Source organism: Panthera leo, chromosome C1, assembly GCF_018350215.1.
Source record: "Panthera leo isolate Ple1 chromosome C1, P.leo_Ple1_pat1.1, whole genome shotgun sequence".
Taxonomy (NCBI): domain Eukaryota; kingdom Metazoa; phylum Chordata; class Mammalia; order Carnivora; family Felidae; genus Panthera; species Panthera leo.
Genome location: NC_056686.1, coordinates 4,249,131 through 4,263,250, shown reverse-complemented (window position 1 = coordinate 4,263,250; position 14,120 = coordinate 4,249,131). Strand labels below are relative to the sequence as shown.

Here is a 14,120-nt window from a genome sequence, read left to right as displayed (position 1 = left end):
GGTGGCCTGGAAGGTCATAGGGAAACGGGTGGCATCCCCCATCCAGCCCCTGGCTGACCTGGGCAGGTCTCTAGGCCCCTCTGAGCCTCGGCTTCTTGCTCTGCAAAATGGGCGTGATGTTGGCACAATGACAGGATCCTTAGGCAGATTGAGGGGCACCCAGCCCCCGTGGCTCTCGTCCAGAGAGCCTACCACACAGGTGTTCGCCAGGTGTTCGTGTCCCTGTGTGAGCTGGGCCCGGAGCTAGAGACAGAGGGACTGAAAGAGGGGCTCCAGCTGAGCAGGAGCCTCTGCCTCTGAGGGGTCTGTGTGGAGCACCTGAGCGAGAGCAGCACAGGCTTCCCTGGCCCTGGCCACGCGGGTCCAGCCTCTCCCGTGCCTGGCACGGGGCTCCCTGACAGCAGAATCTGTCCCCAGGCCGTGGCGATGGGTCACGCCCATTCACATCCCTGAGTGTCAGGGCTGCTCGGCTCAGGGGGTAATGTTGACCATCAGCAGCCTGCCGTGCCCACCCTGGGGACGAAGTGGAGACCCCCTGCATTGTTCTGCCCGTCTCGGTGCTGGGCTCTGCAAACCCTCCTGGGCCTGGACAGCAACTCACGTGTCACAGTCCCAGCTGCTGGGTTCCCCGGGGATTGGAGAAAGGGGTGTGTGGGGAGCAAAAGAGGGTGGCGGTCACCTCTTAGAGCCCTCCTGTCATGGTGAGGGCAGCGTGCCCTGGTGGGCAGTGTCCCACGAGGCTGTGGGCCACGAGAAGGTGTTCTGGGAGAGGGCATGGGGCTGGGGCCGGGTCGAGGCTCAAGGGCAGGACTGGCTTGTGGCCAGGTGGCCGTGCCCCAGCTTTCCACCAGAACCTCCCACATCGACGGGACATGGACGACTGAAGCTTCAGGCACACGTGTCCAGGCTTCGGAATGGTTTACTCTGCAGGGGACAGTGTATGCTGCTCATGCCAGAGACCCCACTGTTTCACCCCTCCTGCAGCTGCCAGACTGGATGACGGGGGGGGGGGGGCACTGCCTCCTGGCCAGGGGTTGGCTCCCATCATACCCTGGGGCCACCCCACCAGGGAGTGGTCCTGAAGGGTCCTTGGCCTGGGCCACCGGCAAGCGTGGACAGATTCTTGTCTTTACCTGGAGCTGGAGGTCCAGTGGGGGGGGGGGAGGGTGGTCATGCGAAGCATCTCCTCTCAGAGCTGGCTGATGGGGCAGAAACAGAATGGCGGAGGGCCGGGAGGTGGCCAGCGCCAGCCCCCCACTGGGTTATGTAATGGGCCTCCGGCTGGCTGGCCTGACTTAATTCCTAACAGGCTCTGCAGCCCGAACTGAGAGCACTTATGCAGGACACGGCCCACGAGGCCACTTCTCACGAGAGCCGGGTGGCTGGCCCTGGCACGGCCCCGGGGCACTAGCTCTATTCCCGGCCACCTCCACCAGCCCACACATCTGGCACTCACTCCTGGGCTGCCCTGGGGGTCCAGAGAGGCCTCCCCAAATGCCAGAGGAGGAGGGAGGGATGTGATCCCCTGCTTCTGGGGGGGGGCTTAAGGGACTACAGAGTGTCATAATGGATCTTGCCTGGGAAGGGGGAGAGGCAGGGCCCGTCAGCAGAATGCAGGGACCCTCCGTCCCTGTGGGGCTCTGTGCCAGACTCCTTGCTTAGTCCTATGCGGGCAGGATGTCATGGAGACAACACTGTGGGGGCCTCTTTCCTTAACCCATTTCACAGATGTGGAATCTCAGGAAGTATGTCTGGGGCTGCCTGGCTCTTGAGGCAGAGGCGGGACCTCGAACCAGTCCTACCTCTTAGGGAGCGGCCCTCAGGGAGCTGCAGGGCCTAGCACAGCGGGGAAAGGGATCAGCCGGGGTGGCTGAGGGGGAGGGGACATCTAGGGCCCAGGGACCACCCCTCCGCCCCCAGTCTGCTAGCTGAGGCAGGGAAGATAACTCCAAAGCCAAGGTCTCTGTTTGGCCAGGGCCTGCTGGGAGGTGGCCAGGGTGGGAGCTGATGGCTGGTTTGGGCCACCTGCCCTTCTTCCTCTTTCACTCCCTTACTCAGCGGGCCTGCGGGCCACTCAGGGTTCCTGCTTGGATCCTCACGTGGCACTTCTGCTCTCCAGGAAACGGCTGCAGTTTGCAGAGGGCTTAACCCTTTCCCACATCCAAGGCCATTGCCAGGCACTGGATGGAGCAGCCCCCAAACCAGCAACTTGTCCCTCTGTCCGTCCTGGCCCCCGCCCCTGGTCACGGGAGCCTCCCAGTGGTGGGGACAAGAGGCACACCTCTGGGTTCTCCCTGCCTGGGGCTGAGGCTCCAGCCCCAACGGGGCATCTTGAGAGAAGAGCATGAACCATTGGTCTCCTGGCTCTCCTCGGACTGTCCTGCCCAGAGGTCGTGAGGTTCCCGCAGGGTGGGCCTGGAGAGGTGGGCCTGGGACTTCGGGAGGACAGGCTTCCAGCTTGGGACTGTCCTGCCTCCCTCTGGGCCTCAGGCTGCCTGCCTATAACATGCGGTAACCGTGTTGCCAAGGGTCAGGCCGAGCAGACCAGGGGTGAGATGACAGCTCTGGGGTTCGTCCCCCTCCCACTTGACCTCTTCCAGCTCCGTGTGACCCCTGGGCAAGTTACTGGCCCCTGGCCTCAGCTTCTCCAGCCCCATTGTGGTGACAATGGCACCTGCCTCATGGGCGGCCGGGAGACCTAGGGGAGAGAGCATATGAGGGATGCTCAGCTCGGCATCTGGCCTACGGTCAGTGTGGCCGTCCCCACTCCTGACCTTCCTCGGGCTGGAACACAGCAGCATGCGAGACAGACGTGCCGTACCCCAGCTGTTTTGGAAGCCACGGCAAACCCCCACGTTTATAAGCAGCGTCACCAGCCATCTATTGTCCTGGCTGCCCCCAGACTGAGTAACAGGCCCAGATGTGTTGGTCCACCGCTGCCACTGACACCGACTGCCCCTCGGAGGTGGGGGCTGGTGCGGCGCCTGGAACACTGTGGGGGCTCTTTCCCCAGCCCGGGGCTCCCTCGTGCCCTCCTGCTTGGGGAGGATGGACGTGAGGCTGGGGATGCGGGCCTCTGGCCTGGACAGAAAGGGTGTCGATGGGGCGATGCTCCATGGGAGCCAGAGAGGACATCCAGGTGGAGAGGTGCGAAGCATGGACACATCTGGGGACAGAGAGAACCTGGAGAATGACGTTGAATGTGCCCTGGACAGCGGGAGAGGGAGGTCCAATCTCTCTGCAGCATCAGAGGCCTGAACACAAACAGCCGCCCAGTGGGGCCTCTGCAGGGAGTGGGGACTCCTTGAGCTGAGGGTGGGAAGAAATCCCCCCGCCCTGCCGGGTAGGGCCACTTTGAGGCTGCCTGTTCTGAAACCAGAACCAAGTGTGGCCCCCGCCAGGCCCGAAAGCAGAGGGATCTGGACCGGGTAACTGCTCCGTGACCATCCCCACTCTGTAGCCCTGGCCTCTGCCGGGTGGTCCCTGAGACCCGCCATGGCTGCTGGGGACAGGTTGTTTCACTCCCCTGAGCTTGACCTGATACCACACACCGGCCACCTGCTCGTCAACACGAGCTGGGCCGGGCGCCCCCAACCTCCTGTGCGCCCAGGCCTGGTGGGTGCCAGTGATAGAGGACCAAGGGGACCCAGATTTGTCTGTCCCTGGCCCTTTGCCAGAGGAGGAGGAGGGGAGGGGGGGCAGGCGGGCAAGCATATGGTTTGAATTACTAGAGCTGCCTCTTGGCACCTCAGCCCTCAGCTGGGGGCGTGCGGGCTGCTCGGACGGCCACCCCTACCACCGTCTCACCAGACACAGCCCTGGAGTGACACCCCCCACCCTCGAAAGCAGAGCCTTCTGCTGACAGCTGTGTTCCAGCTCTGCAACCCCCCGGGGCTAGCTCCTTCTCCGTCCTGTCGGCCTGGGGAGCCAGGGGAGGCTCAGAAAGGGAGGCTCGGCAACACGGCAGAGGCAGGCGGGGGCGCCCAGCACCGTGTCCTTCCCTCTCCCGTCGGGATTTCCGAGGGGCTGCCCCACCCCCCCAGGTGGCCGTCCAGGTCCCTAAGCTGGCTCTGAAGCCATACAGTCCTGGGTTCAAATCCAAGTTCTGCACCTTGTTAGCTGAGTCCCAGTCTCCTCATCTGGACCACGGGGTTTAATCCCACCTCCACGGGGAGAACCGAAATGACCAGGGAGGCACGGCTTTCCTGGATATGAGGGCAGAGGACTCTCCCCAGGAGGGCGACCATAGGTTTTGGTTTTGATTTTCTAATTAGATAAAAATGTACAAGTTTCACGGGGCTCCAGAATAACTGGGCCGGGGACCTTCATCTTCTGCGTAGCTGGTTTTTTCTCTTTCTCATGGTTCTCCTTGCGGGTGGCTCGGTGCCCCCAGCTCCTCCGCCCCCCCACACCCCCACCCTTCCAACCTCCTCGATGCACCCACCCCGGAGCCCACCTGTGCCGGGGGCAGTGAAGCTCCGTGATGACAGCAAAGCCTCTTTGGGTTTGGCCCACCCAGGGCTCTATGCGTGGTGCTGCCATTAGCGTGGGTGACCGACATATAGTCCAAGAAGGGAGTCGGGGTGGGTAGGCAGCCTGGTGAAGTGTGGCCAGCCCAAGGAGGGGAGAGGCCCTTGGGGAGAGCCCAGAGGGCAGAGTTTGGGCCTCACTGGCACCCTGGGGCTCAGGCTTGCCCAGCGGCTCCTGCCCTCTGGCCCCTGGATGCCCCCTTCAGGCCTTTGCTTGGTGGAGACAGGCCTGGAGCTTCCTGGGGGAGGGGACCCAGTCGGGCAGCTGAAGCAGCTCTGGGAGCCGTCCCATAGCACCCCCATGGGTGCTTGCACTCCTCATTGAGAGATCCTACGGGCCCCAGCTAGGGCTGGGAGCTGGGGTCAGAAGTCAGGGGTGGGGGGGGCTGGAATTGCTTCTGGGGCAGCACATTTTTCTCCTCTGAAAATTTATCTTCGCAAAGAGACCACGGAACAATTGCAGTCTTTTCCGGGCTTCTGCCGTCCCCAGACGGCCTGCCCATCCCCTTGGTGGGGGCTCCGAGGGGGCCGGGAAGTTGAAATTTGTAAAATGTCTGTAGGAGGGGAAGAAAGGCGCTTTGTGTGGGGCCGGGGCCCTGGCCATTGGTCAGCTCCAAGGCCCCCAGATGCTCCCAGCATGCTCCCTTCCCAGGGGAGGGCCGTGCTTGCCGGCCCAAGGCCAGCCCAGGGTCCCTGCAGCCCCTCCACAGCCCCTGTACTCGCTGTGTCCAGGCCTCGGGGACCTGGGTCCCCGGGGCCACCCAGCCTCTGAGGGCACGGGCCTGGTGGGGGAGCCCCCTCGGGCCTCAGCATGTTTCTCTACTGGAAGAAGCGGGGCGCCTACGAGCTGGAGGCCCTGCCTGGTGCCCTGGCCGAGCTGGAGCTGGGGGCCGCGGAGCGTTTCTCCTGGAGCTCCACCCTGGACATCATTGAAGACCTCGGGGGTAGGTACGGGCCCCCACTTTCCCGGGAGGGCTTTCGGGAGCCTCTGACACCCGATCCACCTGGCCACCTCCCTCTGGTCAGGGCCTGTGGCCCGCTTACCACGTACATGTTACTCTTGGTCACGTACTCGGCAGTGGTGTGGAGGCCAGAGCCCCTCCTGAGAGCCGCCGCTGGTGGAGGAGAGGGGCCCGAGGACCCTGGGAGCCATAGGAGAGGTGAGGGCGGGCCAAGGAGCTTCTCCTTCCTGGGGGCTTGCCTGACAGGCACGTGGGCCCCACGCCTGGGCCTGGAGCAGGGCAGCTAGAGCTGAGGACAGCAGTGACCAGTGCCGGCCTTCGAGCCTGGGTTCTGCTTCTGTCCTCTGCCTCCGAGATCAAGGCCATGTGGTAGGATGAATCCTTCTGGAATTTGTATGGTCAAGGCCCCAGGACATGTGTCCACGCAGACGAGGAAAAGAAGCAGAGAGAGATTAAGCTTCCCAAGAGACAGGACAGGTAGTGGGGGTGCTGGGCCCCACAGCCTGCGCTCGGATGCCCACATGGCCACTTCCTTTCTCAGAAGTGAGATGTCAAGAAAGCCCTATGAGTGGGATGATGACGCCAGTGGCACCGTGGAGTGGCCGACGGGTGGTACGCACGGAGCACTTCAAAGCTCCGTGTGGCCCAGGTCAAGGGCACCATTACCTGCTGTTATTATTGCCCTTGTTTTATCAGAGCTCAACTAATCAGAGGTCCAGAAGAATATTCAGCTTCCGGGTGGCGACTCCAGTTCTGTGGGGTCTGGCCTACAAAAGCCGGGCCTCATCTCGGGCCCCACGTGGTGGCCTCCCCAGGCCACGGGCCCAGAGGAGCATGGGGAGTGATGGGCAGGCCTGTGGTCCACCGCAGAAGACCACATGGGGCGTGGGTTCCACAAAGCTCGCTGGGAAATGCTCCTCCCAGAGAGCGGATGTCTGGTGGGTATACATGACAGGTGTCCCGTGTGTTATCAGCCCCCTTACTGCTTCCAGTCCCACCAGCCGAAATGGATAGTGGCGGCTTGGAGGGGAGGGGCAAGGACTGCCCACCCAGACCCCGGGAGCACCGGGTACCTTCGGGGCACGTGCAGGAGACCGAGGGGGCAGGACAGTGTGAGGGAGAGCTTGTGCCACGAGGCAGGGTGTGGAGCAGGAGGTGGGGCAGGCAGTGTGTGGTTGTGGGCCAGCCTAGAGGCAAGCCCCCCTTTTCTTTCAGTCAGGCACTGGCTGTGGGAGTCCTGTCTGCTTGTACTGACTCACCTGGCAAGTTCCCATCCACCTGAGGCAGGTAAAGTGGCCGAGGTCCCAACAAGGGCTGGAGATGTGCCTGAGCTCAAACCGCCTGTTCCGGGCACAAGCCAGGCAAACCCAGCAGGGACTGTGTCCCCCACTCCTATTTGTTCCCTCTGTCCCCGTCTTAGAGAGGAGCCCAGACTTTGCTGCTGCTGGGGACCTCTGCCTGGGATGCCCTCGCCACTCAGCGTGGCTCCGCGGCACCGTCTGCGAAGCCCGCCCTCCCCGTGCCCGCCCCAGGCAGACCACCCCTCCCGCCTCCGGGATTCCATAGCCCACCGCAGCGCCCATCTGCTTCCAGCTCTGAGCCCCAGCAGCTAACACTTAGAGGGGACCTGCTCCTGGCTTCTTCATGAGTACCCTTTGGGGCAGGGATGATTCTTTTTTTTTTTTTTTTTAACATTTATTTTTGAGAGACAGAGAGAGGCAGAGCATGAGCAGGGGAGGGAGAGAGAGACACACACAGAGAATCCGAAGGAGGCTCCAGGCTCTGAGCTGTTTGTTAGCACAGAGCCCGACACGGGGCCCGAACTCACGAACCGAACCGCAAGATCATGACCTGAGCCGAAGTCGGACGCTCAACCACCCAGGCGCCCCAGGGCAGGGATGATTCTTGATGTCCCCTTTACTCTGGAAGCAGGGTCCTGAGTGGCGGGGGTTGGGGGTGGGGGTGGGGGGCGGGCACACAAGTCCCGCCCTCACACAAGGCCTGCTCACAGCTGGGAGGGCGGCCCTGGCACACAGTGGGTGGTTCGAGGCGCGTGAGCAGACGTCGGGAGTGAGCCGAGGCAGGCTGGGTGGGTGAGCGGGCACACAGCTGTCTGTGTGGGCTCTGTCCTCTGCAGCCAGCTGGCCCCTGGCCTGAGCCCATCAGGGTGGGTGGTGAGCCGGGCGCCAGAACCGCCCCGTGATGGGGGTGGGGCTCAGGCACGGAGTGTGACCGTCCTGAATTGGAACCTCAAACGGGGTTCTGCAGCCCCGCTCCGATTTCTCCTCGGTCGCTCTCGGTTCCTCCAAGTCCGTGGTGGGCAAATGGGCAGGTGCCCACAGCAGCCTCAGCCGGAGGAAGTGGCTGGTGGCTCCAGGCCTGCGTGTTCTGTCCACATGGTTTCTCTGGCCCCAGAAAGGAATTCTGAGTGGGTCCTCCCACCCCTTCTCACTGAGCCTGAGGAGTGTGGGCGCGCCCGACAATGGTTGGGGTCTCCGGACTCCAGGAGATGAGGCCATCGATGGTTCTGGGCTTCAGGCAGGGGCAGCGTCGGAGGCCACGGTCCATGCTCCTTCCTCCAGCTGGGTCCCCACTTGACCGCCCGACACCAAAATGCTCCACGGGGCTTTGGGGAGGACACCACATGTCTTTCCTGGGCCACCTGTGATGCTCTGACCAGGGTAGGGAGTGACAGATGGTTTCTGGGGCCAGAAGCCAGGTGCCCGGGACATGCCCTCTGGCTCTAAGCCAGCTTTGGGCCAGATCAGGCCCTTCCACAGGCTGCCTGGTGAGGGGGCTTTATGCAGCCTATGGCGGCTGCCCCAGCAAGGACAGGCTCCCAAGAGGGCTGGGTCTGCGTGGGAGCGGGCATTTAAGGTCACAGCTGCTTCCTGGGAGGGGCAGCCTCTGCAGGGCCAGGCCTGGGTTTGGGAGGTGGTGGGCAGGAAAGGCATGGCCTCCTTGGGGCCGAAGCGTTCATTGAAGTGGGGGCTCACAGTGAGGGGTGTCTCTGAGGAATGAAAAAAAGGTGGTTTCTTATATCCTCAGGTCAGCCTGGGGCCAGCTGGGAAAGGGGGCACTTATGTGACAACGGGGGCATGAATTCATGTGTGCCAGGTGCCATGGGGGCACCCTGGGGCAGTGCTGCCTAATGGTTAGAAGTCAAGACTTTGAGTCTTGAGCCTTACCACCCACACAGCTGTGTGACCTTGGGCGAGTCTCCCGATCCTCTGAGCCTCAGTTGCCCCATCTGTAAAACGGGCAAATGATCGTACCTCCCTCTCCATTGTTTAAAACAGTGCTCTCCAGGGGCGCCTGGGTGGCTCAGTCCGTTAAGCGTCCAACTTCGGCTCAGGTCATGATCTCGCAGTTTGTGAGTTCAAGCCCCTTGTTGGGCTCTGTGCTGACAGCCGGGAGGAGCCTGGAGCCTGCTTCAGATTCGGTGTCTCCCTCCCTCTCTGCCCCTCCCCGACTCGTGCTCTCTCTCTCTCTCTCTCTCTCAAAAATAAATGAACATTAAAAAATTAAAAAAAAAAAAAGAGCAGTGCTCTCCAATAGAGCTTCCATTGTTGCAAGTTTCTTTTTTTATTAAAAAAACCTCTTTTAACATTTATTTATTTTTGAGAGAGAAAGAGAGACAGAGTGCGAGTAAGGGAGGGGCAGAGAAAGAGGGAGACACAGAACCCAAAGCAGGCTCCAGGCTCTGAGCTGTCCGCACAGAGCCCCATGTGGGGCTCGAACCCACGAACCACGAGATCATGACCTGAGCCAAAGTTAGACACTTAACGGAGTGAGCCACAGAGGCGCCCCATCATTACAGTTTTCTAATAGCCACGCTAAAAAGCAAAACAAAGACTAAAAACCAACAACCAAAATTAAGTTTAATGATCTTTTCATTTAACCCAGTGCATTCCAAACATTACCATCACAGCTTGTAATCAACGTAAAAAATCATCAATGAGATTTTACACTCTTTTTCTTCCCCCCGTGGAGTCTTCCAAGTCTGGTGTGTTTCACACGTACAGCGCATCTCAACCTGGACTGGCCTCGTTGCAGGTGCCCGGGAGGCACAGACCGTGTGGCTGCCATTTGGGGTTAGATCACACCGCAGAGGGCTGGACAGTGAAAGGAGACCAGGTCTGGAAAGCCAAGAGCGCTGAGCAAGTCAGAGAGCCCTGTGTGGGCAGTTGCTCCTAAAGCCATCGGGTGGGGAGGAGAGGTCAAAAGTAATAGGTCATTTCAGAAGCCCATCCCGGGATTGTAGGATCTAGCAGGCAGAGAGTCATCTGCAATTTGGATATGTTGAGACACAGAGGCCTTGGAGAGTGGGGGGGACATCAGTAGACAGTGATGTGAAGGACGTGGCAGGGGGCAGAGGGAAAGAACCAGGAAGGGCCGGGCTGGGGTCAAAGCTCAGTTCCCTTGGGGTGGGGGGTGGGGGGCGCTGCTGTGAGGTCATAGGGAGTGGTAGCGGTGGGGGTGGGGGGTGGAAGGGTGGGTGCCTGTTTAAGGCACATGCAGCTCGGGTCCTGGAGCCGTCAGGGATATGGGTCCAGAGCTGCCAGACTCCTCTGGTTTGTCCATAGAAGCCAGAAATCCGGATTTTTATGTGAAATCTGACTTTTCAAAGCTGGCAACCAATTCAAATTCTTTTGAGGCACCGTGCTTGGCCAAACAAAACATGTCTGCCGGCCGGCTTCTGCCCAGGCGCCCTGTCGGCCAGTTGTGGTAGAGATCATGTTGGGAGAGACGCAAAGGCGGCATCTCATGACTAAGATAGGAGGTGGGGGGAGGGCTGGAGGGTGGGCCTGTCTGCCTGGCCGAGGGGGCCCCTGACTTTCCAGGACGGAGGGAGCTGGAGGGGCCAGGAGGGCTGCTGGGCTGTCTCACACCCAGGGGGGCAGCCTCTGGCACCCTGGGTGTGGGGGGCAAGTTCAGGGCTCCACGTCTGCCTGAGGTTTGGCTCAGGAATCGCAGCCAGACACCCACTCAGGTTAACTCAAATCAGAGGGGATCCTACAGGAGCAGGCGGTGGAGATAGGCCCCCGGGAGCTGTCCCACAGTCACAGGGCTGTCTTCTCCCCTCCTTTTCTGCTTTAGGGTCCTCCCCACTGACCAGCTGCTTCTATGGGTCCCCTCATTCTTGCTCTTTAACAATTACAGGGCTCTGCACCCATGCACACTGACTTCCCACGATCGCAGGGCTGCAGGGCTGCAGGGCCCCATGGGTATTGCCCGTCTCGATTCAAATTCTCAAGAGAGCAAACCCAATTGAATGGGCTAGGCCAGGTGGCCACCTCTGGCCTGATCTATGTCCAGGGTATGATGTTACCTGGTACAGTGTCCCCCTCACCAGGCCGACCCTTCCTCCAGGCTGTAAATGGGCTGGCTTGCTGGGAGAGGAGCTCCCAGCAAGCCTGTGGTGGGGATGGCCTATGCCCGTGCTGAGCCCTCCCCGGGCCCCAGAAGCCCCTCTTACCGGGACCTTCACTGATTTTCCTGTGTTTGGGGTCTCTGGGAGAGAGAAGCACACCCACAGACCCCAGGAGGTTGCAGCTTTAGCACAGAGAAAGCTAGCCCCCAGGGGGGTGAAGAGCAAGCAGTCCAGAGAGGGGGTCTAGAAAACAGATGGAGCATCTCAAGAGAGCTGAAACTGGGGGCTCAGAGGCTAGAGAGTTCAGCCAGGTAGAGCTCCAGCGCCTGGAAGAACCAGGACAAAGAACTCCAGAACCACAAGTCAACAACTCAGCGGCAGCTGCGGGCGGATCAGGCTGTGCAGGGGCTGTGGCCTGACCCAGTCATGGCAGGACATAGAGAGCTGGGAAAGCAGTTCCAGAACGTTGTGGTGGAGGAAATAGCCCAGAGCCCCCAGAATTTAGAGCCAGAACCCAGAAGTCTTGGGGTCTAAAGGTGTTAGAGCCTGACTCCAGAAGTCTAAAGGTGTTAGAGCCTGACCCCAGGCCTAGAGTTATGACCCAGGGGACCTGAATTTGAGAACTCCCTTACAGGGCACAGGGGAAATAACCCCCAGTCCCCAATATGGCTGAGGGCCCCAGGTCCCCATGGAAACCCAGAGGGCAGAGGGGGGTGGGCAGGGCCCTCGGGACCCCTGACCCCCAGGGACCCTGTCAGGACAGGCCTTACTGGCCCTTTGTACAGCTGAGGCCACAGAGCTTCTGATGGGGAAACCAGAACTGTGTGCTTCTGGGAACGGAGTGAGCAGCACAGGCCTCAGCGCCCTGAGAATTATGGCAGGCGGGCCTGGCCCTCCTCAGAAGCCCCAGCTTCAACTGCACCAAGAGGAAACTGAGGCCCGTATGTCATTGGCGCCCTCACCCAAAAGCCTCAGGGCACCAGTTAAGCCCTCAGGATAGATGCTTCCGGACGTAATCCCTCAGCCTCTTCCGGGAGAGCCCCCTCCCCACTGCATGCAGATGAACTATCCCTCAAAGGGCCCACGGGAGCTCCCCAAGGCTTGTCAGGGTCACTGATGGGTCCCCAGTGCCCAGCCTGGGGCTTGGCATGTGGTGGCCCCTCAGGGGACTCTCGATGTGTATTTGCTGAGTGAATCTAGAGAACCCAGAAGACCTGGACCGATCACACTTTCCTCTGCCAGGAGTCCTCGAGGGCAGGGGCTGGGTTCTGGTCACCTGTGGGTCCCCAGGGCTGGCCCACGTAAGGGATACATGCAGGAAGGCAGTACCCCACTCTGGCTGAGATGAGATGAGATGAGATGAGATGAGATGAGACGAGAGGCCAGGGGAGCCTTTGGGAGAGGGAATCCCAGCCCCACCAGAAACCGGATCTTCCACTCCTGGGTCGCATCCACGGAGGGCCTCCTGGGACTATCTAGCCCATGGGGTGGGGTCTAGACAGGCTTGGGAGCACCTTCAGTCCCTCGGGGCAGTGCTGGCCACCTCCCGAGGCTCCATTTCTGTAGTGCAAAGTGTTTTGTAACCATTAAAGTGCTGTCCAGGTATCGAGTGATGCCATTTACATAAAGTACAAGACCAGGCAAAACTAACCGATGCAGCTAGAAGTCAGGACAGTGTCCTCCCCTTGTGGGGAGTTCCTGGCAGCCCCGCGGGGTGGGGGGTTGGGGGAAGGGATGGGACGTCTGGGGGGCTGGTGATGCTCTGCTTCTTGAGCTGGGTATTGGTTATTTTGTGAAAATACATCCATCTTTGACACCCCGCGTGGCAGGGTGCAGGCGCGGCTCAGCCAGGCGCGGAGTAAGCATCGCAGGGCGGGAGACGCGGGAGGCGGGGCGCGGCGCACAGGGGCGGGACGGCCCGCGGAGCCACGCCCCACGCAGGCGGGGTCTCCCGTCGGGCTCCTCCTGCCGCCCACCTGCCCCGCCCCGCCTCCCGCCGCCGAGGGTCCCGCGGCGGCGGCGCTCCGGCCTTTCCCCCGGCACCCGGCTGGCGCCCGTCCCCCGCCGCCGTCGCCCGCCCCGCCGGCCGGCCCGTGGCGCCCCCCGCCCCGCCCGCCTCCCCGGCCGCTCGGCGCCTCCTCCATGGGTGAGTGCGGGGCCCCGGCCCGGCCCCGCCGAGCAGGCCTGCCGGTCGGCTGCCTCCGCGCCGGCTCGAGGAGGGGCGCGGGCGGGGGGCGCCGCGCGCAGGCGGGCCGGGCGGGGGGAGCGGGGGGGGGGGGGTGGGCAGGGCGCGCTCCTTCCCCTGCTCTGGGTAAGGCCTGCTCCCGGTGGGAGGTGGACGCCGGCCTCGGAATCAGGGCGGTGGGGTTCCAAACTCTGTCCCCTTGTTGGGGCCCGCTTTAGCAGCACCCCTTCCCCTGGCCCTGCACGCTGGCTGGCGCGGGCAGCCTGTCTGCCCCTTCCCTGCCCCCTCCGCTGCTGCACCCCAGCCCCTAGGAAGAGAGGCAGCTTGGAGGGGGCCAAATTCTGGGTCAAAGATGGACCGCGGGGTAAAGGGGACACCCCCGGCCTTTGAAGAGGAGTCCATCCACAGAGGCAGTGATGTGGAGGTCAGGGGGTCAGAAGGGACCGCGGACCCGGCAGCCTTCTGGGGATCCCCCAGGAAATCTGGAGCCCCGCAAGGTCACTGAGCTACCCCGCCCCCCACTAGTGGGACAGAGGGAGGGAGCAGCTCATTTCCAAAGACGTTTTCTCCCCGTGGAATCTGGATAATTTCCCTGGGGAACTGCAACAAGAAAAGGGCTCTGCAAACAGATTCCCGTACAGATAAGTTGGCATTTAAAAGAGAAAGGGACACTGACCTCCTTTGAAGGGAGGATTGAGGAGACAGCTCCACCCATCCTCTAGTCTGGAGGCCACTGGGGCCCCAGGGCCCTCCTGGGTGCCCTGGCCTGGGGCGCAGCCTCCCTGGACCCCGCCCGACTGATAACCCTCTGCTTCTCTCCTCTGCAGATGACCAGAGCCTGGCGGAGGAAAAGGGACTGCGCTGTCAGAACCCCAACTGCATGGACAAGGGGCGGGCAGCCAAGGTAGGGAGGCTGGAGGGCCTGGGTTGCCGGGGGCAGAGAGGACAGGGCTCCAACCCTCTCTCTATTCAGGCATGGATACCCACAGTGTCTTCTGGGTTCAAGGGTGGGCAGGGCCGCAGGGCGGCTTGTTTAAGAGGCCAAGGGGCCGCCCTTGGCTCAGAAACAG

General features: G+C 61.8%; 1 protein-coding gene and 1 long non-coding RNA gene across 3 annotated transcripts in view; one reads left to right on the top strand and one right to left on the bottom strand.

The window, feature by feature from the left end:
- Positions 1–9,402: 9,402 nt before the first annotated feature.
- Positions 9,403–14,120, bottom strand: part of LOC122226931 — a 5,719-nt gene continuing 1,001 nt past the window's right edge. The window contains exons 2-3 of the long non-coding RNA XR_006205818.1: positions 12,142–12,425; positions 9,403–9,684 (exon numbers count right to left, since the gene is read on the bottom strand). This is a non-coding gene — a long non-coding RNA (uncharacterized LOC122226931). The remainder of the gene's footprint in view (positions 9,685–12,141; positions 12,426–14,120) is intronic.
- PLEKHG5 (pleckstrin homology and RhoGEF domain containing G5) overlaps positions 12,960–14,120 on the top strand; it is a 27,824-nt gene continuing 26,663 nt past the window's right edge. For both annotated transcript variants that reach the window (XM_042950927.1, XM_042950929.1), the window contains exons 1-2: positions 12,960–13,011; positions 13,878–13,954. In XM_042950927.1, the coding sequence (XP_042806861.1) occupies positions 13,008–13,011; positions 13,878–13,954 (81 nt within the window). In that variant the 5' untranslated portion in view covers positions 12,960–13,007. The remainder of the gene's footprint in view (positions 13,012–13,877; positions 13,955–14,120) is intronic.